Source organism: Aythya ferina, assembly GCF_964211825.1.
Source record: "Aythya ferina genome assembly, chromosome: 1".
In the NCBI taxonomy this organism is placed as follows: Eukaryota; Metazoa; Chordata; class Aves; order Anseriformes; family Anatidae; genus Aythya; species Aythya ferina.
Genome location: NC_140296.1, coordinates 8,133,460 through 8,159,621, shown reverse-complemented (window position 1 = coordinate 8,159,621; position 26,162 = coordinate 8,133,460). Strand labels below are relative to the sequence as shown.

Genomic DNA, 26,162 nt, shown 5'->3' with positions numbered 1-26,162 from the left:
CAAGTCTTTTTTGGGCCAGGCTAGCAGTAATCTGGATAGCCAGTTCACCGTCAGCTGCACGAAGAGTAGTGCTGACGAGGGGAAAGGGATGTGCAGAAGCAGGAAAACAAGTTGCTGAAGGCCTGAAGGCTTCGGGGAGGCAGCTTTGCTCATGGTGATGCCTTATTGTAGCTGGATGCAAGGGAGATGTTACCTTAGGTACTAAGGAACGTGGACCTAAGGAACGTGGGACCTTTGCTCTTCAAAGTCTGGGGATCCTTTTTCCTCATCAGAAATTTTCTAGAGTGAGGGAATTAAATATAAGAGAGCAGGGCTTGCAGCTTTCTGAGACACTAAACAAAGAAAGAGAGGAGGAATCTTAGTTAATTGATCCCATTAGCAGAGTCACTGTTATCCTATTAAATGCTTCCATTAACCCTGAAAGTCTTGAGACTGTGGTTGGGAGTCCTTTTTGCTTTAGATTGAAGAAGCAAAGTCCTCTGCAAAGAAAAGTGCATATTATTAAGCATATTAATGCATAAGTGCATAGTATTATGACTTTTTTCCCCTTTTGCTTTTTCATTCTTTTTCAGCGTAAAATGTACTTATAATTAATATTGTGGAGTTCCTTATACAGCACTGGACTGAACACTTGCAATGCAGTTTAAAAGGTATTTTTTAAGCTGGAGGATCAGTTTCACAATTGAAAAATAGTGACAGAATCTTTGAAAAGAGACTCCATATTTTTTCACAAAGAGAAAGCAGAGAAGAGAACTTACTTCAGGGCATGGAATCAGGGTTTTAGTTCTTTCATAACAGTAAGAAACAGTTTATTATAGTGGCATAAGCCCACAGCCTGTTCAGACAGCAGATAATTCATAAGCATATTGGTATTCAAAAATACAGAGCTGTCAGTTGCTCTGCAAAAGCTTTTGGCATCCCCTGAGAGAAGGACTGGAACAGGTTGGTGCATCACCACCAGAGGAAAGCTAGGGGGACAGACAAAACTTGCCTGGGTTCACTGTCCTTTTCTGGGGATGTAAATGTCCTCGAGGACTGGCTGCAGAACAATACAAAACATGTTGGGATGAAGTTGAGTTCAGAGAATGAAAGCTAACAGGATGCAGATGTGCTAAAATTAAGTCTGACAGAATAATGATCTTTGCCCCTGATGAAAAATGAAACATCAATGAAACAAGTGAAACATCAGTCAATCTACAAAACTGTCTTGTCAACAGATCTGGCTCTGCTGAGGGCTTTTTTTCAGTTGTGTTGTTCAATCAAAGCAGCAGGAAATAAAGTTACCTGCCATTTCTGGACACGTTAACCCCAGAACAAACAGATGTTAGAACAAAGGCGTAAACCTCATAGGTTTGTCATTAACCAGTGAATTGCCTGCGATCCCTCTTCTATAAAACAGTGAAGACCAAAAGTGAGTGGGAAGGATGGATTTTGAGTTGTTGGCCTGAAACTCATGTTTTGAAATCCTTCTAGGTGGTCCGTAATTCTTGCAAAAACACTGGCTGTCATAACGTTTCATGTTGCCACCAGCAAGGTTCAGACTGCTTCCAGAAATAGCTGAAATCAGTGCAGGATGAGTTTGATGTGTTTTATGATCTGTGTTTAAATAACACCACCATGAGCAGGCTGGTTTTGTAACAGGTGAAATGTAGGGATCTGTGGAAAGGACCATGGTGTGCAGTCAGGAGGCCCTGAGAGGCTGGCAGGGGTTAAGCTGGGAAACAGTCCTAAGTTTGGGACCAGCTTATGGAGCAACAAGAAGAGCATGGATGGAGAAGGTGAGGAGGAAACACCAAACACAGAGGGAGCCCAGGGCTGCTGTGAACACTCAGCCTGTCTCAAAACCCCTGCTGAGAGATGGTGGAGTGGCTCAGGAGCTCCCACTGCTTCCCATGTGCTGACCCTGCTTTTCCCAGGCAGGTTGTTTCAGCATGCTCTACCCCCATCCTTGTCCCAGCTCTCTTCTCGCTTCAGTAAAGTGGCACACAAAATGGGGAGAGGAGCTAAAGGAGCTCCTGGGCATAAGGACAGACAGGCTTTTGCATCACCTGTGATCTCAGGTACTGTGAAGACTGGAGACATAGGATGGATATTGTTGGGGTTATGAGGTTCTACCAGGCTTGTTACATTGGGATGGATATGAAGAAGGATTCAAATAGGTTTCTTCATTAGAAAATTTGTCAGTGCTCTTCCTTCCATATCTCCATTCTTCTCTCTTTCTCCCTTACTTTTCCTAAGAAAAAATGTACATGAAAAAGCTCTGACACTGAAGAGACACTTCTGTGGACATAAAGTCTTGGGCCCACTATAGTTAGCAGCATAATCTCAAATTAACTTGTGAAGGTCAGGCATTATCCTGCTGCCAGAGATGATTTGGATTTTGTTGAAATTCCCTGGTTTACCAGGAGAAGCTCAAAGGAAGAGGTGGAGCTGGCCAAAAGAAGCGTTTGACCTGGAGAAGGAAATTCAAGAGGATGTGTTCACATTTAATCTGGCATAAATCTGTGCTGCTGCCACAAGGAACAACCCCACCTTAAACAAAAAATGACAAAGGCAGGGAGGAGGGAGAAGAAATATTTAGAATAATGAATACCAGGATGTAAATTGGAGGGGAAATAACACCAACTATCATGAAAACCTTTGATAGCAATATCCATTGGGCTGTATAACAGCCTTCCATAGACCATGCATTGTGACTTGGGGACAATTTTTAAAAAGGAACAATTTTTTTTAACTGGTCATTTATATATTTATATTTTTAAATGTTGCATTTTTATTATAAAATTTTAATTGAATTTTTATTTTTTGCTTCACTGCAAGGCAACTGTGAGATTTTCTGTCATGCTGCTGTATAATAGCTGTGCCAGAGCACTCTCATCCTCTAGTAGCAGGGCATCCATGTCTGAAAGAGAAGAGAAATCAACAGGCAACATGAAGAAGTGTTTTGCAATTGCCACAGATTTTCCCAACAGGTCTATGGTCTACACAGAGTGTAGGGTTTTGTGTTTTGGTAAGGTAATTCTTGCCTCCTTGTTTTCTTCTGTATTTTCGGAAGTGCCTTTTTGCTTACACCAAAGGGAAAACTGCATGCAAATACACAATTCAAATACACAATTCAAACATTTGGACAACGGGCAAATCACACACATCTACAGCATATGACTGTGGATGACTTACTGTAAAAGCTCCTGATAGGCTCTGTACTTGCTACAATTTATGGGACATAAAATAATAAAATAAAATAAAATAAAATAAAATAAAATAAAATAAAATAAAATAAAATAAAATAAAATAAAATAAAATAAAATAAAATAAAATAGGTGAATTCACTAAGACAGAACATGCCAGGTTAGATTTAACTTATTTGAAAGTTCATTGCTATGCTATTGTCAATATAATACTTTTTTTTTTTTTTTTTTGGTCAAACTTTGTCCTGATTTTGTGTTCAATCTTGGGGTTCCCTACAGGGTACTTTAAAAAGCAAAGGTGTGGGTCTTGGAAGAAATTTCTCAGTGCAGGAAGGAAATATAATCAGGGTAGGATTTAATTTAGCTTCCCAGAGAGTTTTGATCCCACTTTAACCTCTACTATGAAGGAAAATAGAATACATTATGTGCTTAGCAGTTACAAAAGATAAGGGCTTCTTGGTCAACATCCACGGGCAATAGCACTGGTTGCCCATCCCAACACATTTCTCTTTCTAATCCTGTCATCTTCCAATTGCTGAGATACTGCCAGGGTCCAACACACAGGCTGCTCTAGGATTCAGCCTCCAAAAGGCAAAAAATAACAGGGGTTAGCCAGCTTTTCCTGTTCTTGAAGTTGTTCTTCAGATGGGGGCTTCAAGCTGCTTGAGCATGATGAGTTTAAATAGAGCAAAGGATGCTGAATTTGAGAAGTGCCTACTCTTGCTGGTTGGTAGGATCCTAGGGTCGTGTTATCTTATGTCTCACCTCAAAGCACTGGTCTTTACCCATGTGCATCTGTAAATTTATGCATAGGTGTCAGAGGAGCTATGAGTGTCCTGGATTCATGAGCAAAAAGGGAGCTCTGGGTGCTGAGGGTTAGCGAGAATCAGCCCCCACACTGCAGACCTGCTTGGCTCCTTCCCTGCCCTTGGCTCGAGGGGCTGAATCCCTACACAGACCTTCTCAGAGCTCCTCCTAGACACCACTGTTCACAGAATCACAGAATTTTCTAGGTTGGAAGAGACCTCAAGGTCATCGAGTCCAACCTCCAACCTAACGCTAACAGCCCTCCACTAAACCATATCCCTAAGCTCTACATCTAAACGTCTTTTGAAGACTTCCAAGGATGGTGACTCCACCACTTCCCTGGGCAGCCTGTTCCAGTGCCTCACAACCCTTTCAGTGAAGAAGTTCTTCCTAACATCTAGCCTAAAACTCCCCTGGCTCAACTTAAACCCATTCCCCCTCGTCCTGTCACCAGGCACGTGGGAGAACAGGCCAACCCCCACCTCGCTACAGCCTCCCTTGAGGTACCTAAAAAGAGCAATAAGGTCGCCCCTGAGCCTCCTCTTCTCCAGGCTGAACAAGCCCAGCTCCCTCAGCCGCTCCTCGTAGGACTTGTTCTCCAGGCCCCTCACCAGCTTCGTCGCCCTTCTCTGCACCCACTCAAGCACCTCGATGTCCTTCTTGTAGCGAGGGGCCCAAAACTGAACACAGTACTTGAGGTGCGGCCTCACCAGAGCTGAGTACAGGGGGACGATCACCTCCCTAGCCCTGCTGGTCACGCTGTTCCTAATACAAGCCAGGATGCCGTTGGCCTTCTTGGCCACCTGAGCACACTGCTGGCTCATATTCAGCCGACTATCCACCATCACTCCCAGGTCCTTCTCTGCCTGGCAGCTTTCCAACCATTCCTCTCCCAGCCTGTAGCTCTGCTTGGGGTTATTGCGCCCCAGGTGCAGGACCCGGCACTTGGCCTTGTTGAACTTCATGCAGTTGAGCTCAGCCCATCGGTGCAGCCTATCCACATCCTCCTGCAGAGCTTTCCTACCCTCAAGCAGATTGACACACGCACCTAACTTGGTGTCATCTGCGAACTTACTGAGGGTGCACTCGATGCCCTCGTCCAGATCATCGATGAAGATATTAAAGAGGACCGGCCCCAACACCGAGCCCTGGGGGACGCCACTAGTGACTGGCCTCCAACTGGACTTGGCTCCATTCACCACGACTCTTTGGGCCCGGCTATCCAGCCAGTTTCTAACCGAACGAAGCGTGCGCCAGTCCAAGCCAAGAGCAGCCAGTTTCTTGAGGAGAATGCTGTGGGAGACGGTGTCAAAAGCCTTGCTGAAGTCAAGGTAGACCACATCCACAGCCTTTCCCTCATCCACCCAGCGCGTCACTCTGTCATAGAAGGAGATCAGGTTCGTCAGGCATGACCTGCCTTTCATAAAGCCATGCTGACTGGGCCTGATCGCCTGCTTCCCCTTCAAGTGCTGCATGATGACTCTCAGGAGGATCTGCTCCATGAGCTTTCCTGGCACTGAGGTCAAACTGACAGGCCTGTAGTTTCCTGGGTCTGCCCTCCGGCCCTTCTTGTAGATGGGCGTCACGTTTGCTAGCCACCAGTCGATTGGGACCTCCCCCGATAGCCAGGACTGTTGATAAATGATGGACAGTGGCTTGGCCAGCTCCTCTGCCAGTTCCCTCAGTACCCTTGGGTGGATCCCATCTGGCCCCATCGACTTGTGCACATCTAAGTGCCGTAGTAGGTCACCAACCAGTTCTTCATGGATAATGAGGGCCACATCCTGCTCCCCATCCCCTTCCACCAGCTCAGGGTACTGGGTATCCAGAGGACATCCGGTATTGCCGCTAAAGACTGAGGCAAAGAAGGCATTGAGCACCTCCGCCTTTTCCTCATCTCTTGTAACTAAGTTTCCCCCCGCATCCAGTAAAGGATGGAGATTCTCCTTAGTCCTCCTTTTTGTGTTGATGTATTTATAGAAACGTTTTTTGTTATCTTTAACGGCAGTAGCCAGATTGAGCTCCAGATGAGCTTTGGCCTTCCTAATTTTGTCCCTGCACAGCCTCGCTACTTCTTTAAAGTCCTCCTTAGTGGCCTGCCCACTTTTCCAAAGCTTATAAACCCTCTTTTTCCTCCTAAGATCAAGCCACAATTCTCTGTTGAGCCAGGCCGGTCTTCTTCCCCGCCAGCTCGTCTTTGGGCACGTGGGAACAGACCGTTCCTGCGCCATTAAGACTTCCCTCTTGAAGAGCGCCCAGCCTTCCTGGACCCCTCTGCCCTTCAGAACTGCCTCCCAAGGGACTCCACCAACCAGTGTCCTGAGCAGCTCAAAGTCAGCCCTCCGAAAGTCCAATACAGCGGTTTTACTGGTCCCCTTCCTGGCCTCGCCAAGAATAGTGAACTCCACCATTGCGTGGTCACTCTGCCCTAGACAGCTCCCGACGATCACGTCCTCCACCAGTCCTTCTCTGTTTGTGAAGAGAAGGTCTAGCGGGGCACCTCCCCTGGTAGGCTCACTAACCAGCTGCGTCAGGAAGCTATCTTCCACGCTCTCCAGAAACCTCCTAGACTGCTTTCTCAGGGCTGTGTTGTGCTTCCAGGATATGTCAGGGAAGTTGAAGTCCCCCACGAGTACAAGAGCTGATGATTTTGCAACCTCTGTCAGCTGCCTGTAGAATTCCTCATCCGTCTCCTCATCCTGGTTCGGCGGTCTATAGCAGACCCCGACCAGGACACTAGCCTTGTTGTCCCTGCCGATCCTAACCCAAAGGGACTCGACCTTGTCATTCCCAGCCTCGAGTTCTACAACCTCGAAAGACTCTCTAATATAGAGAGCCACACCACCACCCCTTCTATGCTGCCTGTCCCTTCTATAGAGCTTATAGCCAGGCATTGCAGCACTCCAGTCATGAGACTGGTCCCACCACGTCTCCGTGATGGCAACCAAGTCGTAGCCTGCCTGCCGCACGATGGCTTCCATCATTGGTGTTGAAACACCAATGATGAAAATGACATGGAAAGAATCGTTTTCTGAAGCTTTGAAACACAATCAGAATGTATCTGTTGAATTATGCCATGCTATGACAGTTCTCTGGTTAAACCTTTTCGTCCTGAGAATCCAGTAGGAGCAAGCAACTTGTAACAAGCCAGAAGCGATGTGGGTTTGTTCGCCTCCTCCCTTAGTCCTAGACTATGAGTAGCAGAGATTAGTTGGGAACCTAATGCCACCCCTCCATGTTTTTACATTGCTGTGTAATGACCAATATCAGTGCTTATACTATGGTCTTTCTCCACCATTGTCCCCATGGGGAAGAAGAGAGGGCTATTTATTCTTCAGGCTGTTTCCTGACTAGCACAGCCAATGAATCCAGAATTCTTCCAAACACTGTCCACTGTCCCCTTACACTTCCCATTTTCAATACTTTTTGTTCCCTTCCACATCCCTTTGATCTCTTCCCTTATCTGCCTGTGCTCCACCATATACCCCCACAAGCTGTTGCTTCTCCCCTTCCATCACCAGTTTTCTAGGGAGCAGTGAGCACAGCTTCGGGTCCCCTCTGTTTCCCTGTCTCTGCATTTTTGACCCTGAGACCCCCATACCCATCCTCTTTTTTCATATGTTTTTCCCTGCAGGCAGCTTTCTCCTGCTGTTCTGCTTTCTGCTTACTCCTATAGCCGAGACAGGCTGAGAGGCTTTGCTAGGGCTGGGCTAGTGAGGGCTCGGTAGGGATGAGGTGTGAAGGAACGCATGTTGTGTCTGGCTGCAAGCTGTCTTTTTGGCCAGCTGTCAAAGTAATTGTCAGGGGCAGGTCTGTGTTACCCTCTCCAGAGTGCTGGGGACACGAACCCCTTTATCTTTTCCCTTAATCTCAACAGTGATTTCTATAAAACAGCATAGGAACAAACAAACATCTTTGAGACCTTTGCCTTTCTGATAAATTTGTTTCAGATGAACCAGCAGGTAAGAGGGGACACAGAATGATTACATAAGCTCCCATTTCCTGGAAAAACAGCTAAAAGTAGTGCTGAGTGTTACTGGCATGAAAGACTTGGACATGGATATGAAAGCTTAGCTTTAGGCTCTGATCTGAACCATCCTGCTGGGCCAGGGTTTGGGTTATGCCAAAGAACTTGAAGCACTGCAGCTTCCACTGAAGGCTGTGCGCATTGCTCTCTGCCTTTGGGAGCCATTACCCTTATGGACACATGCAAATCAGTCTGTTCCTGATCTTCAGCAGTTTCCTACAGCTTAGCTGCTTGCCTTCCCTTAGGATCACAGAGAGTTCCCTGTGTGTGTATAGGGGGTTATGGAGAGTGAATCTTCCATCAGTGTACCTTGGAGCCTGCATCTTCTGGCTCCCACACTTTTGGTTTTCCTGCCTAAAATATATGATGACAAGTTTAAAAACACTTATAGTACTAACGCAATCATTCACCTCGCAGGTTATTTAAAATTAAAACTCATAGCATACTTAAATTACAGGATTTTGCCTTATGGATCTCTATAAATTTCATCAGTAGTTGACTGTACTCTATTTCTGTTATTTTTCCATAGCACCTCAGTGCACTGCTCAGTGCCCTACAATTTACAAACAAAATTATCTAAACCAACAGAAAGTTCTTGGCTTTTATTGTAAACAAATCTGAAAAAATAACTGGTGAATCACCACAGAGATTTTGTCCAATGTGATGATAAGTTGTACTGTATTTAGACAAATCCGTGCATGCTAGCACATACTTTCTCTCCAAAGTCTGTAGCCCTCAGGCATTTATAATCTTGAGCTCCCTAAAAGAGCCAAGCAATTTCAAAGTTTATTTTGTTGTTCCTGAAGGCTCTTATCCTGTTCTGGCAGAGACCTGAACCAAAAAATCAACAGTAGGGGTGCAGCTGGTGGAAACGTCTCTAGAAACTCATGTTGCTCAACCTGTTAATTTTGTGCATGAGTCTTGAAGGTGTAAATAAATAAAACCAAATGTAGGGCTGTACTGTAACCACATTTTACCGCATCTCTAGGACAGACTAGCCTTGAATCCACAGAGTGTGTCATCTAGCATATTCTTCTGGCAAGGCAGGGACAATTTTCTGTGGTTAGCAGACAATGAAAGACAAGGCTGTCCGCTGATCCCTCCTGTGTGTATGTCCCTGTTGCAGCAGTCATCTGGGCTTCAGGTATAGTGCAACCAAACCCAAAACAGCACAGAGTGGCTTACAGGAGCAGTCGGCATCCTTCCACAAGGACAAGCCAACTTGTTTTCTTTCCTGAGCATGAAGATAATTTTGCCAGGTGAATCTCAGCATCATTCTGAGACAGTCTTGCTCAAAGCTTTCCAGGAGTGTTGTGCCTTTATGCGAGGCAATGGCTGTGATCACTGTAGAGGGCCAGCTTGTCCCATGTCTTTCAAAGGTGATATTTGAGTGATCTTCAAAGGTAAGAGGTAAGATCTTCCAAACCAGAGCCCTTTACAATGTATGATATCTCAGTGCAGGTTTCTGACCAGTGTCTCACAACTTCTTCATTGCTGTTCAGCAGCAGCCTCATGCAGGCCGTGGATGCTGGCAGAGATGTGACTCATCTCCTTTGTTTGTTGCTTCTTTAAATAATGGCTTCCCGGGGACTTCCTACCCATTTTGAGGGAAGTTCAGGCCCTACCAAGTCAAAACAGTCAGGGACTTTAATGTGGGCAGGTCTTCATGACCTTCAGTTTTTCAGATGTTTAACCTTTGTCTTGAGCATTTTTATTCTGCGAATGAGCCTTTCCTGTCTGGATGAAAGCACTGAATTATGATGCCTGCCTGTCTGATTTAACTATTCTATTTGTTTTCTTAATGCTGACCCACCTGGGTCAGTCCTTACTTGTGGAGCAAATTCTCATCATAGCACCCAGACTAGAATTTAAGAAATTGAAAAAAAATGTAACAAAAGTTTGATTTTTGTTGCCATATTCATGATTTAGCCTTCCAGTTCATTACATGCACACACACAGAACAAGACTCCTTGCAAGTGTCCCTGTCTTTTCTTGGATGAAAAGCAGTGTGTATTAGGGACGTTGGCTACCATTTTCATTTTCTTCCCTTCGTCAGTCCCTCTTCTCAGGAACAAGTAGTTATATACAAAGAATGTTGGTAGACAATTAAAAAAAAACACATCCTTGATGCTTCTTGATGCTTCTGAGATCTGGTAAAGAAGACTGATGGATGGATTGCTGTGCATACAGCACTTGGAATTTGCACTTGTTTTTTTTTGTGTTCTTCTTGCTAGATACCAAACCTTGACTGAGCCTGACCATTGCAGTATCTGTAAAAATTGGATAGTAGTGTGCAAATACATTCCTCCCTTACTGAGAAAGTATCCTCCTCTTCTTAGAATAGTCCTTCTAAAGTAGTGAGGGAGAAAATGAGTGAAGGAGGAAAAGAAAGATGAAGCTGCATTGGTTGGGTGGTTTTCTTTGTGCTTTTCAACTCTTTACAACTCCTGAGGTTTTTAGATCCTTCTAGAGGTGTTTCTTTTCCTCCACAAGGACATAACTACCATAGAAATATGTTCCTATCTCAGTCAGTGAGGGAAGTACACATGGAACAAAGGCTAGCTTCATGCCAGTATACAAATCAGTGAGCCGGTGCCATCATCTGCTCTGCTCTTCTGTGCCTTTTGACCAGGATGGTAACGTTGGTCAATATAATTGCTGCCCGTCATCACCTATGATAATGTAGAGAGGCCATTAATTTTCTGGGTATAAACAGGCAACTAAAGTCATCAGTGCTACCCAAAACCACAGCACAGAACAACACTGTAACAGAAGTACAACAGTGGCCAAAGAGCTTTACATGGAGCCTAGAAAAGCAAAGGCATGGACTGCAGTGGATTTCTGTTTGACTACATGTCAGAGGCAGCAGTAGGTATAAAAGTGGGAAGAGGCAACACCAGGAGTGCTGCAAGCACAACTGCAAAAGCACTAGCAGTTGCTGAAGAAAAAGGAGAGAGACTTTTGGGTAGAAAATGAGGAGAGATTTGGAGCTGTGAGGAAATAAGTTGCGTAAGCTTTTTCACTCCACTCTGTGTTTTGGGAAATGAAGCTTTGCACATTCTCTGTTAATAAACAACAGTGCTTTAGAGATAACACTCCTGGCTCCACCACACACTGTTTCTTCTAAGGAGAAATAGCTCACAATGCAGCATTGCTAACCATGAAGATCAGAAAGGGGAACACTACTTTGCCTTTTTGAAGAAGTAACCTCTCATTGAATAAAAGCATTACAGAATATATTTTTTATATTCTGGTAAAATTTGCATGTTACAATTTGCTCCTTCCAAAATGTCTTAAAGAAATTAATGTTATTCTAAAAAGCTACCATCAGTATCTGGTATTGCATCCTTGAATCCAATCTGTCCTGTCTCCCTTGTCCCTGAACTCTTTCTAAAATGAGCCTTGCAGTTCTGGGATTGTCTTCACTGTGTGTCTTTCATAATGCCATCAGAACTGCCAAAATTTAACCCTTACAGCAGGATTCTTCAACTTGTGTGCATGGTAAGCTGTGCAGCTTTATAATTCTTGGAGCACTTCATGCAGCCAGAACAAAACCAGAAAAGAAAAGAAAATCTCTCTGGTTTAGGCATGAGAAAACGTGTTGTGTGGTGTGGGTGAACATATCCAACCGCTCTGACAGATTCTGGAATGATGGTCAGCAGTCTGCAGAATCCAGCAGTCCAGTTCAGACAGCTTGACTTGACTTGCTGAAATCCATACAGAATTGTTTCTGTGACAAATTAATAAGTAGTAACACTCCTTGAGGTCTCCTGGATCCTTACAGATGTGCTCAGTGGCACAATGAAACCTAGTCTGACTTCCACTGTAACTAAGGAAGGCTGTAGTGAAACCAGTGATATTAATGGAAAAAAAAAAAAGAAGACTGAAGCTCTGAAACCCTAACAAATGCAGAGCGAAGCACTCCCAACTCTGAATTACCTGCACAAAGTTAACAGCTCCGCAAAAGCTACTGTTTAGCCAGAAATAGCAGTACAGTTTGTACATTCTCATTTTTACTATGCTCTATTTCTTGTATTTTTACCCCTTTATGTTTGTCTGGCTTCCAGCTGTACACATAGCTTCTTCTCCAAGGGAGAACGGCTAAATCCATGTAAAATGGCAAGTGCCTTGGCATAGGTGAGTTTTGAGGGCCGGAAACCCAGGATATTTGTGCACCTCACACAGTGCCAATGTTATGTGACTTGATTGAAACCACTTACTTTTTTAGCATTTTATTTTAATTGAATCATTTTTACTGAATCTCAAATGGATTCAAGTAAAACAGCTTCACTGACGTTTCATTTATCTGAAGCATTTTATCAAACATAATCTCAAGAGAGATGGAGAAGATACGGTGGTAAAGGCAGAATTTGTTGTTTAGTTTGCATTCTTTCTTCAGAATGCTTAGCCTGCATCTTTTCCTCAGTAAAAGAAAATCAAGTTAATTGATTTTCTTTCCACTTGAATGTTTCTTATTTACTAGTGGTCCACATGGACCAGCCTGTCTCTCTTAGTATTCAGAGCTCTACCTGCTGTCCTTCGAGGCACAAATAAGCTTTTGCTCCTGCTACCTCTCCTATAAACTACATACCCATGAGAGAAACCTGGCTGCTACTCTCACCTATTTAGTCATCAGCAAACCTTTTGCTGAGTTCAGCGTGCACAGCTTGTTTATTCCTTCTGCCTGGCTTGCAGAAGTGATTTTAGGATAGATTAACCCTCAGCCAATTTCAGATATCTCGCTGCAGTGGATAAGTTGGCCACCTCATCTCTGTGGGTAACCATTACTGTCAGGTACACGAGCATGACTCTTATGGGGCTCACTCAGAATGAGGACTTACCTACGACCCCTGAATGCAAGAAGTCACTTTTTGACTAAAATCTGGTATGTGCCTCTGCCATCTTCTTAAAAACACGGTGAGGTTGCTGAGCTGGCTGTCAGAGTCATTATTTCATAGTGCCTGCATCTTCCAGCTCACCACTACCAGAGTCACCTTCTGAATGCCTGAACACCAAGTAGAGGCCAGAGAGCTTGGAACAGCTTCAGGAATGTGCTCCAGCTGGGTGCCTAGAGGCACTGGAAGCTTTTGTGTTTTATTGAAACTGGGCCTTTGGCTCTCTGGTTCAGTGATGAAGGAATATATGAGGCTGTGCCCAGTTCCCCATGCGGTTGTGTCAGTGAGAGACATCACATTCCCCTGATGGATGGCCCTTTCTGCTCCTAGAGGCTTCCCTTCCAAAGCTGGTAGTGCCATTAGTGTGCTAATTGTTAGTCTAAATTAAGCCATCCAGTTTTGCCCAGAGTAAAACAAGGAGCAGTTTTTCTTCTGAAGTGCTCTATGCATGTGACTGCAGAGGGAAGCAGCTAGGACTGAGAACCTGGTCCATGTCACGGTCTGAATGCAGTGTCAATATATGTCATAGCCATTTTTTTTCCAGAAAAGGGTCCATGAAAGCCAGCATATGCAATGGAGGGTCCTGCTTAACATCAAATAAACATAATATTAAGAAAGGGAATGCAAATTTTGAGAGGGGTGCTTGGTTCTCAGCCACCAACTCAGCTATCAAAGCCAGGCCAGTCCTTCCTCAGGCAAAACATACCATGGTGATAGCAGGCAGGGCCCTTCTCCTGAGCAACACAGAGCAGTCTTCAGGTTTTAAAAGGCCCAGACTCTCTTCTCCTTGGTCCAACAGGAGTGGAAACCGTTCCACTGTCCTCCCAAGGAAACAGAGTCAGGAGCTCTTCTGAGGCAGTGGGCATTTGCCCTCTCTACTTTGTGTGAAACAGTTCACTGCTCACCTAGCAGCAAGACTGGTGGTGGGCAAACAGTTGGGTTTCAGCTTCTGCTGTGCGCAGTGAGTGTCTTCCTGAGGTTGAATAGCTGGTGTACTCGTGGCAGTACTGAAGCAATCAGAATGTGTGAGGCACACAGCTAGACAACTAAGAGGTTGCCTTTATTGTGTATGGAAAATGCTTATTGAAACCATACCACTCTTTTTACAAGCATGTCGTAACTTGAAGTATCTGCAATGATGTTACTAATTTGTGCTTTCAAGTCTTGGTTAATAACTCCTCTAAACGTGGATGGCAGCAATACAGCACCCCTTGTTTATGAAGATTAACATCTGTGAATAATGCCTTTGAGATAGGCCATGCGTATGTGATTACATGTAGTTCATTGGTTACTGGGCACAGATTTAACTGTTTATTTTATGCTGAATAAATGAACCATTACTTTCCTTCTTTGTATTTCTGATCTTTCTCTGTGATTGTGTCTTGATCAGTGTTGAAGTCAGGACTTTTATTTTTCTTCTTTTCAGAGAAAAAGGCTTTTTTATTAGGATTCCCACAATTGACCGTGGGAAGATATCTGCCCTCCTGGAAGAGTTGTATGAGAGAAGTCCATGCCAGAGAGAGTAACCTAATGATGTTTGTTTATCCATCACTTATAGGGACTTAAAATGGAAGTTGTTTTCAATTCTCTAAAAATAAGACTTTTACTAGCTCACATTTCACTTTAGAACCCCAAACTGTGACCTGATCTGAACTTACAGGGGCTGAACAATAGTAGGGACGTGGAAGCAGCAAAACGCATTTCGCCATTGTTCCAGCTGCTTTCCAACGCAACGCTAATCACCAGCACAACTCTTGCTTTTGTGAGCAGATAACAAGGCAATGAAAATGTGTGCCTCGGCCTGCCAAGAGAAGTCATCAAGTTAGAGCCCCTGATTTGTGCTGATGAGCAACGTAAGCAATTTACCCTGAGACACATATGGAGGAGGCTGCTGCTTTGGGGTTAGCACTGCTAAAAAAGAGCATCAAAAAATCTCAAAGTATCTGAGCAGAGATTAATCAATGTGAATAATACTATCTTGGATGTTGGAAGAATCCCTGGTAAGGATACTGTTTATGGTAATAACAGCAAAGAGGAGAAAAGTAAGCCACAAGTCTAAAGCATGTTCCAAGAATGTTGTCTTCTAGTTCCTAATTTTATTAAAAAGAGAGCATTTTCATTTAAATAATGATGACCTTTGTGTTGAGTAATGTTTAGTTGTAGTGCAGTCAAGTATGCTATTGCCAGTGCTGATACTTTGTACTGAGGCTTCATCCAAAGATTTATTTTTCTGTTTCATTTCTTGTAATTTTGGATGTTTTTCATTAGGTGAATGCAAGTATCAAAAATTGGGGTGAGATATTCAGGAAAAATATGGTGTTGCAAGGGTAAGTTTGATGTGGTCAGAATGTTCACATTACATGGGTTCACAATGACCACTGATTTTGCAGTGACAGCAGAGGTATAGCATTTTGTTACTGAGTGAAGTCATATATAAATATATATAAATATAAATAAAGCCTGTGTTATAGACAGCCACTATCTCCACTTCTTAAATATGAGCCCTTTTTAAGGTATCTGTAGACTTGGCCCCAAGGCCACAGCTACTTATCAAGCTCAGGCTAGATGAACAGAGCAAGCCAAACTTTTCTTGACATGTTTACAGTCCCTTGAGACAAAGATCAAAAGGGGATACAGTTGCTAGGAGCAAAACAGACTTCTCTGAGATCACCTGGCATAGCGTGGCAAAGGCTTGGTGAGAACCCCAGACCCAGAGGGTCTATGCTTTAGACTGGCTCAGGCTGGATTTAACTTCAGTTCCTTACAGTATAGTTAATACCAAAAAATGTCGTTTGGACTCCCGGTACAGTCTGTTGATATAGACTGTATTCTGGAGCAATTTCTGTATTTCTGGTGATTCAGCTCCATCCTGGAGCCATTTCTCATATAGGCCAGGTGGTCAAACTCTGGAAGGGCTTACAAATTTTTGGAGCTCAGTTGACTAGAGAGGGGACCCAAAATGTCTAGCTCTGCAGTTGCTGATATTGGTAGCTGGGTGAGAAGGATGATACTTCAACTGTTTGAAATGCCAACAATAAGCTCCTCATGAAAGACTGTATAAGAAGGGTTAAGGTAAAATCATCAGGCTTCCTTGCAGTTACCAGAATTTTTTTTACAAGAAAGCTCTTCTGAACTAAGGCAGAGTTTGCTCCACAAAACAATGACATTTCACAAGGGTGAAATGTGCAACACCAGTGGCTGTTGAGTAAAGTTGCCATTAAGGGTTTTGAGCCTTGGGGTTCTGAAATGAGAATTAAACTAATTAAACTTCATATTGGCAGTCTCTTGTCTCCTTTCCATGAAAGCAAATAGCCTGTTTTTGTGCTCTGTAGCTCATTTCCTTGAATTTTTAAGTTTCACCTGTTTTATTTTTTCTTGGAGTTTCTAATTTTATTACAAGTGTTTTTCTTTTTTTTTTTTCTTCCCTAGGGGATTGTTTATCACCATCCATGACAAAGGCCATATTGCAACAATGCTAAACTCTTGGCCTGAAGAAAATATTAAGGTATGTGGCGTGTCTTCTATGGGCTTGGAAATTCAAAGGAGTTGGGTGCAAAATGGATATTGAATGGAACTATTTGGAATTATTACAGAATTACCTATTTGAAAGGACAAGATAAAAAGTCTTCCCTGCTTCAAAGAGTTTCCAGGCTAGTGGTTGGACCTAGGAGAATCTCTCATGTGTGCATGTAGTCAAGAACATCTTTATTAAAGGCAGCAGGACCTTGGTCAAAAAAAACAGCATGCATGATAATAAATTCATACAGAATCAAGGCCTTGGTGAAGATTTGAGATATAGGTGTTGAAGAATACTGTGGCTAACTCACAACCTGTTAGATATACAAAGGTCTTTAAGATATCTCTGTAACTGACTTGCTTGTAGGATTCTTCCCAAACCCAATGAGTCATGCAGCATCCAGAACACTCCCAACTTTGCAAATAATGTTTGATATCCAGCAGCTGAAGAAATTACTGACATCCCACCTAACAAGTGATCTTGTGAAGTGTTTTTCTGTAGGGCTCAGGGATGGGCAAGTCCCTGGCATAAAATAAAGTCAACACTTTAGAAAGGTCATGCCAATTGCCTCCTTCCATCAGTTTGAAAGTACATGTGCTTGGGAATTTCCCTGGCTATTGACAGAGGTTCAGTCTCCTATCAATAAGCTGTTTCTTCCAGGAAGAAAGTTTGGAAGCAGTGAAAATCTTCCAAGCATATTCCATTTCTAAGAAGAAGAAAAAAAAAAAAAAAAAAAAAAAAAAAAAAAAAAAAAGAAAGAAAGAAACTGAACATGTTTCCAGAAAAAATATTTTTTGTCTTTGGAACCATAGAGAACAAATGCAAACTAGATATTTTGTCCTTGCTCTGTACAAAAATCTCAGTGTTTCCATTTGTTTCTGATCAGGATTGAGAGCACAACTCATTATGGCCAATAGGTATGTTTTTGCAGATGGGGAAACTGGCACAGAAAGATTAGACTGTTGTTGAAACATCGCTCTCTGGCACCCAAACCAGACCATAGGAAGGGCAGTAGTCCATGAAGGAGATTCAGACTATCTACTTTATGAATTTGCCAGACTACAAAGGTAGCTAATTACATCACTATCTGTGTTTTGGGCCGCAGGGTTCCCTATGTGTTTGTACAGAGAATACTCCATGCCTGAACTGGTAGGCATTTAAACACTCGAGATTTTCAGATAAGTAGGGAATTACCTGAACTGCATCTAAGTCCCTGGAGGGACCCAGTATTTGAACAGGCTCAGACCACATGGAACACTAGCGGCAGTAAGTGCCATTAAAGGCAGTGAAGAAACATCTGGAGATGCTGTCCCACTTTTTCCTTTGTGGTTCCTTAGAGCTTCATGGCAGTAGCATTGACTGTGGCAATGGGAAATCTAAGTTATATGTCTGAGTCCTCTGCCTGGAAGGGCTGGAATAGTTCTCTGCTGTGCTTAGCAAGCTCAGCCAAGCTCTGATGTGCCCCACCTCCACCCCTCCTATTGAAGCTGGTCTGCTCTGAAAGAATCAAAGGGACAGAAGTGGAATGAGCAAGAAGCCATTTCTGAGCATAATCATGTAGGACAGTGTTTCTTTTGTGTGTCTCTTCCAGGGTGGCTAATGAATCTATGAAGAAACATTGGATAAAATGTGGGAAGCACTTATCAGTGCCTCCCCTTGTTGGTTTTCCCTCTGGTTCATTAATTTTGCACTCTTTTCTGCACCATGGCCCAGCTAGAGCAGGAGGAATGCAGGGAATCATACAAGATATCATTGTGATAGGATGTTATCCTGGGAAATGGATTCAAACCACTTCAGAATGAGGATAATCTAGAAATGTCCTATTCCAAGACAAGTGTGCTGGCCTGCAAGCTATTGGATTGACTTCCTTCCTTCCTTCCTTCCTTCCTTCCTTCCTTCCTTCCTTCCTTCCTTCCTTCCTTCCTTCCTTCCTTCCTTCCTTCCTTCCTTCCTTCCTTCCTTCCTTCCTTCCTTTCCATAGGGTGTTCCCCTGAAAAGCACACTCACCATCTTGAGTCCCACACAGTATTACTGCTATACAAGGATACTCGCCCTTATCTTTCTACATAGTGTTTTCTGTTGGCACACTCAAAGCAGAGTATAGGTTCATCCTCAGAAAGTTGTCCTCATGCAATCACTGCACAGAAGTGGGGATGCCAGCAGTGGCACTTAGCTTTTGGTATTGCCTCAGCAGCTTGGAGATCAGCGTAGTGCTCTGGATCACCCAGCCTATGGTCCACAGTCATCTCAGTTAACATCAGCTGCCTGAAAACCTGGTGCATAATCTCCACTTGTTAGTACTTCAGTGAACAATGAAGAGGGAGACAAGCATCTTCAAAGGGAAATGCTCCTTTCATCCCTTCCCAAAGCAGAGGGACGAGATGCACTCTGGAGGTTTCCATCTCTCCCCATCAACTATGAAAGAATCTTAGAAACTGGTTAGATGATTGACTTGAACACACACCTAAGTTTCAGCCAAAGACTTGACTACAACCATCAGGAAAATTTGTAACACAGCTGTAAGCAGAAAGCAAGTTCCTAACTGGTAAACCAGTGGTGCAGTCCGTGGGGTCTGTCCTGCCCAGACAGAGATTAACGTCATGTTTGTTGAGTTTTGATCACAAGAGCAATCAAAAACATTATTTTAATGTGCTTGTGCATTAGGTATCCACCAAAGCTTTGCTTTTTGTTGTTGTTGTTGTTGTTGTTGTTGTTCTGTTTTTTAAATCCAAAGAACCACAAACAAATGTGAATCCAGTTTGCCCTCTCTGACACAGGCAGCAACGAAAATGTTGCTCCTGTATTTTTTAGTGTTACCTTGGAGATCTTTGGGACCAACAGAGAATGTAAGTGCTATGGAGAAGTTTTTAGGCTTGCCTGAAAACACTTATTTATTTGGATGAAAGGCAATCTGTGCTCCAGAGAAATATTTTGGTTCAATATAACTTAATATAAAAAAAAAATACAAAAAATCTGCATAGTTAGAATTTTGATTTCTTTTCATGTAACGTGCATCAGTTTCTGGATAAACCTGTAGCAGTGCCTGTGCTTGCTGCTTTCCCTATTCCCAGTACTGCTTTCCAGTCCCAATTGCATCCAGGGTGTGGTAAAGAACTGAGTGCACACCCAAAAACAGATGGAGTACACCCAAAAAGAGACTTTCCCATCACTGACTAACACTTTGCATTGACTCAGAAAGAAAAACAAATAGGAAAACATCCCCAAATGGAGTAATTATGTGTATCACTGTCATGAATGTGAATTCCCTGTGGCAGGGCTTGTTCAGCCTCTGGCCTGATAGGTATATATAGTCATTCTAGTTTTAATAGTCTTTACATTGAATTTTCATTTACCTTTAGGAATTCTCACTCTTAATGACAAGGGACTGGCAACAGGACAACAATAAATATTCAGCGTGTAGGAGGAACATTTCAAAATAATCCTTATTACATATTGGTTGTCACTATTACTATGTACACTACAGCCCTGGAATGCATCATGCACCATGAAACTACCGGAGTGTTTTTTTTTGCTAAAGGGCAAAATAAATGTAAAAAGCAGAATAGATGTGTGTCCTGTGTATTTTTAGTTTATCCTCAGGCTTACTCATTAACTATGTAATGTAATGTAATTCTCTTCTCCTGTTACAAACAGCGGTTTAGATTGAGGGAGAAAATAGCCTAGGGAGGTGTGTATAGTTTATGTTGAATAAAAGCATCTGATTGTTCATTGTAAATCCACAGTGCAAAAGTTTAAGTCCTTCCATGTCTCCTCCCTTTAATCATCTGAAGTATGCAGGGAAAGGACACCAAAAGAAACCAATGTGCTTCTCCCTGAAATAGAAAAGTCCATAAGGAGAGTTACTCCATTCCTAAACAAGGCAATGCTGATTCATCCCAACTCTAAACACATCTTTATTATCCACACCCAAAAAGGAAGCACATCTGTTGAGATAGCTGCTGATCCCCCATTCTTATTTCTTACTAAAGCACATGCATGTGTCTTCAGTTTGACATTAACATTGCTCATTAGCAAATAAAAAACTTCTCTGCATCTTCTTCTTTGACACCCAGGCTAGACTGTGCACTAGAGTTGCCCACAGTCTATTTGATGTGAGTGCCCTGTTCTTTGAAGTGCTGGGACAGTGATGGAAGTGGAAGTTTGTTATGGTCTTTGCAGCTTTTCTCCCACAGAGGGACTGGACTCCAGTATTTTCCTGCTCTTACTGCATTTCAGAACTGCCCAAATAAGTGCTTCACCATGGGGACAAAGCTGACAATTACAGTAGTTAACCTAAAATTTGTGAAGCTAAGTGAAATCTGCTTGGTCATTTGCCTGCTAAGGTCCAAGTGCTGTACAGGGTGGGTTGAACAGCTCACCTTTGGGATTCTAATTTGGACATCTTTAAACATGCTTTTTTTTTTTTTTTTTCCCTTCTTGTCAAAAAGAAATGATACAGTAATGAGAATAACAGAAGGCTATGGGACGGAGGAACACTTTTGTACAGGGCTCTTTTTCCAGAAAAAAAAAAAAAAAAGAAAAGGAGAGGCTGTCAAGGCCAGATCTGTTTTGTGCAGCTCCTGGTTGTACAGGTGAGGATGCAGAAAGAGCTGTGCTGGGTGGGTTCTGCTACACGTGGTTTGAAGTGCTGGCAAGCAGAGATGCTGCTCTCCCACACTGAGAGAAGCAACCCGTCAGCCACATTGCCTCCACTCCAAAATGACCAGCCCTTTGTCACTGACAGCCAATTTATGTGGTGTCACGTAGAAGGAACAAATATCCACTGCACAATACAACTGCAAAATGGCATTTGCATGAAGACAGTAGAAGTATTTTTGTTGACCAAGCCCTGACAACACCATACACCACTCTCTTTTCATCCTCCTAGGCTATCGTGGTGACAGATGGAGAGAGGATTCTCGGTTTAGGAGATCTAGGAAGCTATGGCATGGGTATCCCAGTGGGAAAGCTTGCTTTGTACACAGCTTGTGGTGGAGTTCACCCACAACAGTGTCTCCCTGTCCTGCTGGATGTTGGTACAGACAACGAGGTAAGACTTACAGTTTTTCGTAAATATGACAGGGGGGAGAAGAAATTGAGATTAATACTTAACTGAGGCCAGTTCCCTAAATGTGAAGACAGAGCCAGAGACATCCAAGATGAGACGATGGCTAGACCAGCACTGCAGGGAAGTGACCAGGTTGCATTCCTGTTTGATACTCGAGACACTTTTACGGGGAACTGCAATGAACGCTGAATAGTCTTATGGTCCCCTGGTGAGAAGAGGGTTGCCAGTTGGAACTGAAAGATCAGCTCCATCTTTCAGTATGGCAATGTGAGTTAAAAGATTTCGGAGAGGAAGATCAAGATTTATTCTTGTGGTAATTGTGAGAAAATAGACAGATACCCTTGTCTGCGTAGAGATGACTATATGCCAGAAAATAGAGAATCCCTGCTGGGTGGTTTGAGAATGATTAATTTCAGTGTTTTGTCAGATTGCACTCTTTACTACACATGATAACCAGACAGGAGGACTCCATCTGTTTGCAGATTTTTGCCTTATGACTCTGGCTCAGAAAGGCTGAAGTGCAACATCTTAGCAATGCCAGAATGGACATCTGGGAGGATGTATTTTTTAAAAGTGAATATCCTATAGTTATTTGTGATGGCCAGGCTTTGTCCATTGACGTAAAATGTGCTTATGCCTCACTTGACCCCAAGTAAACCAAACATATGTTTCTTGAGAGAAATAAAAAATCGGGGGGGGGTAAAAGCTTTAAGCTTGTGTATGAAGACAGATGTTAGCATGAGTGCCTGGTGTTTTCAGATAAGCCTGTGTTTGCTGGAAAGCTAGATTTTATGTACATCTTTAACTCGAGCCCCATGTGTCTCTCACTGGGCATTGTATAGAAAGAAAGAAAAATCAGTGACCATAGATGACATCTAGGATGAGATTCCCAATTACCTTTTCGGTCCTTGGACCCAAATCTGTTTTATTGCTCTGATATAGTGACCTGTCAGAGACTGATGGAATACAGGGTGTACCCATCTCAGCCTGATCCGTAGTCTTTCCTGAAGAGTTGGATCTCAGAGTTTGGACCTTCTGAGGCTACAGAAGGAAATATCTTTTTGGAATTTCCAGTCAATAGTGCATTGTACTTCAGCTTAACTCTTTAGAATCGTGGAATGATAGAATCAGTCAGGTTGGGAAAGACCTCTAAGATCTAGTCCAGCCTTTAACCTAGTACCAACGTCCACCACTAAACCGTGTTACTAAGCTCTAATCTACACCTTTCCTGAAGACTTCCAGGGATGGTGACTCAGCCACTTCCCTGGGCAGCCTGTTCCAATGCCACACAACCCTTTCAGTAAAGAAATTTCTCCAAATATCCAAACCAAACCACCCCAGTGCAACTTCAGGCCATTTCCCCTCAGCTTATTGCATGGTGTGTGGGAGAAGAGCCCAATCCCCATCTCTCTACAACCTCCTTTAAGGTAACTGTAAAGTACAGTAAGGTCTCCCCTGAGCCTTCACTTCTCCAGGCTAAACAATCCCATCTCCCTCAGCCACTCCTCAAGAGTTGTTCTCTAGACCCCTCACCAGCTTTGTTGCCCTTCTTTGGACACACTCCAGTATCTCAATGTCCTTCTTGTAGTGGTGGGCACCAAGCTGAACACAGTGTTCAAGGTGTGGATCACCAGAGCTGAATACAGAAGGACAATCACCTCCCTGTCCTCCTGGCCATGCTGTTTCTGATACAAGCCAGGATGCTGTCAGCCTTCTTGCCCACCTGAGCACACCACTGCTTCATACTCATCCAGCTATCAACCACTACCACCAGGTCATTTCCCAACAGGCAGCTTTCCAGCCACTCTTCCCTCAGCCTGTGGCACTGCATGGTGTTGTTGTGCCCCAAGGGAAGGATCCAGCACTTTGCCTTCTTGAACCTCATACTGTCAGCCTCAGCCCATCACTCCAACCTATCCAGATCCCTCTGCAGAGCTCTCCTACCCTTGAGCAGATCAACACTGGCACCTAACTTGGTGTTGTCTGCAAACTTACCAAGAGCAATGTCTTCATCTCTTCCTCCTCCTCCATGCTGGTCTGCTTCACCAACTGCTGGTATGCTCTAAGCCTCCCAGCTGGAGCTCCTGGGTGTAAGACCTGGGTGTAAGTTCTTCCCCACCCATGGGAAGCTTCTGACCATGCATAACCATCTGTTTCTATTACAGCATCTGGGGAGGGACCACTGAAAACCAAAGTGGCACCACCAATTTCTTAGACATCTCCAAAAGTCAATTATTTTCAGAGAAAGAGACTCCCAGAATCAGTCTCTGAGGCTTGGGCACTTTGATTCTGCCCAAGGTTATGTGCATCTTGTGACCAGGAACATCTCTGTGGAAGTATTTTTCACAGTTGGGATTGCAATGTAGAAGTTGCTGTTTTCCAGCAATGTAAGCAATGTATTTACTCACAATACAAGTAATTTGTTTATTTGTTTAACGACTTTCTCATGTGCATACACCCAGCCTAACCCAACCCTCAGCACATCTTAGCAACACTCTGCCCCATGAATAAACTCATTTATCAGCATAGAAATTGGCATCTCCTGTAGGCATTCATCCTGTTCATCTCTGCCTGTTAATACAGGGTGAGCCTAGGGTGACTGTCTTGCTAACACAGGCATCTCGGGTAGAATGGAGTAACACATATTGCATTTTTAGCAACAGCTTGTCTTTCTGACAGTCCATAACAATTTGTAGGCTCTTTCAGCAAATCAGTCTTTTCAAAGCTTGGCATTTCTCACCTTGCCTAAGAGACCCTCTTGTACTCCATGAACAGGCCCATGGCACCAAAGGAACAGTCAGCAAAGTGATGCTAACAGTCTGCTTGTTTCATGGCCCTGAAGAGTTAAACTATCACACTCAGAGGAAAACCTCTTTCATATTTCCTTCTAAAGCAAAACAGCTGTGGCTGTAAAAACAGATCTAAGTTTAGCCCACCTGCCAATATTTGGGGCCCGTACAGCTTCAGGACAATAGGTTTGTGATGGCTCATCCCCTTCTCATATTGATGATTCAGTTCCTGAAATCAGAAGGGAATATGAGCTGTTTTGCAACTGACAAACCTAGGTGTTGGCCCACCTGTCTCCTGCCACTGTTTGTCCTGTGATTTTTCCCAAAATACGCGCAGTTTCCATGCTGAGCCAGTCCTGTTTAGTTGACTTACCACCTGGTGAGCTGGCTGGAGGAGCGGCCTGGTTTTATATTCACAGCAGGCACTGAAAAATAAACTTATCTGGTATGAAAATACCCTTTCCTGACTGACACCTGCAGATAGCTGGAGCTGAGTGCTAGCTAGGTGAAAGGCTGAGGAGCATCTGATCGCAGGTTCTTGTCAGCTCTGGGCTAGCACCCAGAGGCCTACGTGACACTTGTTATTTCAGGTTACTTCAGGCAATCTTAATTTCTCAAAGTTCTGTTTATGGCCAGCACCTTTCCTGGTAACCTTCAGTGCAAAATCAAGTGCTGACTGAACAGTGAACAGCCCCACACAAGATCAGCTTTGTTCAGTGGGAATGAGACACCTCAGCAGGGAGTCCTGGTAGTGCTGTTTTGGGGATGCAGAGCCTCATTTCCTACTGCAGTCAAGAAGCATTAAATGCCTCCGACTTTATTTCCACAAAACGATAGTCCACAGCGCACCTTACTTCTTACAGAAACACTTTCTGCTCAGGAGAATCGAAGTGAGCTTGCCTTCACTGCAAAGTGAGTAAAATTAATATGACTGCAACAGGCAAAATTTTTGGGTAGGCTGGCACATAAATCTCCATCCAGCCATGGAAGAGACGCTGTCAACAGAATTGCTTTGTGTCCTAGGCTCTCCTGAGTGATCCACTCTATATTGGACTGAAACACAAGAGGGTTCGTGGGAAACAATACGACGAACTGATTGATGAGTTTATGCAGGCAGTTACCAACAAGTAAGTGGGATTATATACATGGCTTCTCTGAGCTGCTTCCATTTAAGAACAAATGTTGCAACTCTTGAAATAAACATTAGTGTAATTGATTGTACAAGCAAAGAAAGGTCATTTAAATGCAAGTCTCCTGGGTGGTCTACAAATGACTCTTTGTGCTTGAGCACTCTGTGTCAAAATTATTTATGTCTTTGGAGAACTGAAATGGGACTGACTATTTATAACCATTTCCTGTCCATATAGGCCAGAGGTGTCAAACATACGCCCTGTGGGCTGTATCTGGTCTCCATCATGCATTTATGAGACTCATTCAGCACAGGCAGAATCTAAACTTTGTTTATATTTTGTAGAGGAAGTTTCTAGCTCTCACCATTGTGAAGGAAATCTTCTAATTGGAAATGTCATGTTACTCCCTGTGATGATGTCTGCATGAGCCTACAGACAGCCTGTCTATCACTTAGCAAAAATAGCAGCTTCCCTGCTGGCATTTAAGTCTGTGGAGTGAGGAGGCCAGGTTTATAAGCACTGTCTTTTGAATGCTGAGACAGACTGAATGCCATGTTTCCTCTTACTGACTAGCAGGGATATGGGGTTTCTGCTGTAGCAGGGAAAGATGTGGAAAGAACAGAGCTACACCTCAATGCTGTGTGTGCACCTCTTGCACTGCATTGATTTCCTCCTTTGGGAAAAATGAAAATACATTAAAATCTGTATGACTTTCTGGAGGGATTTCCATAAGAATGAAGG

General features: G+C 43.5%; 1 protein-coding gene across 1 annotated transcript in view; it reads left to right on the top strand.

The window, feature by feature from the left end:
- The window catches only part of ME3 (malic enzyme 3), a 128,790-nt gene that overhangs the window by 73,871 nt on the left and 28,757 nt on the right, over window positions 1-26,162 (top strand). Inside the window, exons 4-6 of the mRNA XM_084511502.1 lie at window positions 16,347-16,422; window positions 21,323-21,484; window positions 25,315-25,418. Of these exons, the coding sequence (XP_084367628.1) occupies window positions 16,347-16,422; window positions 21,323-21,484; window positions 25,315-25,418 (342 nt within the window). The remainder of the gene's footprint in view (window positions 1-16,346; window positions 16,423-21,322; window positions 21,485-25,314; window positions 25,419-26,162) is intronic.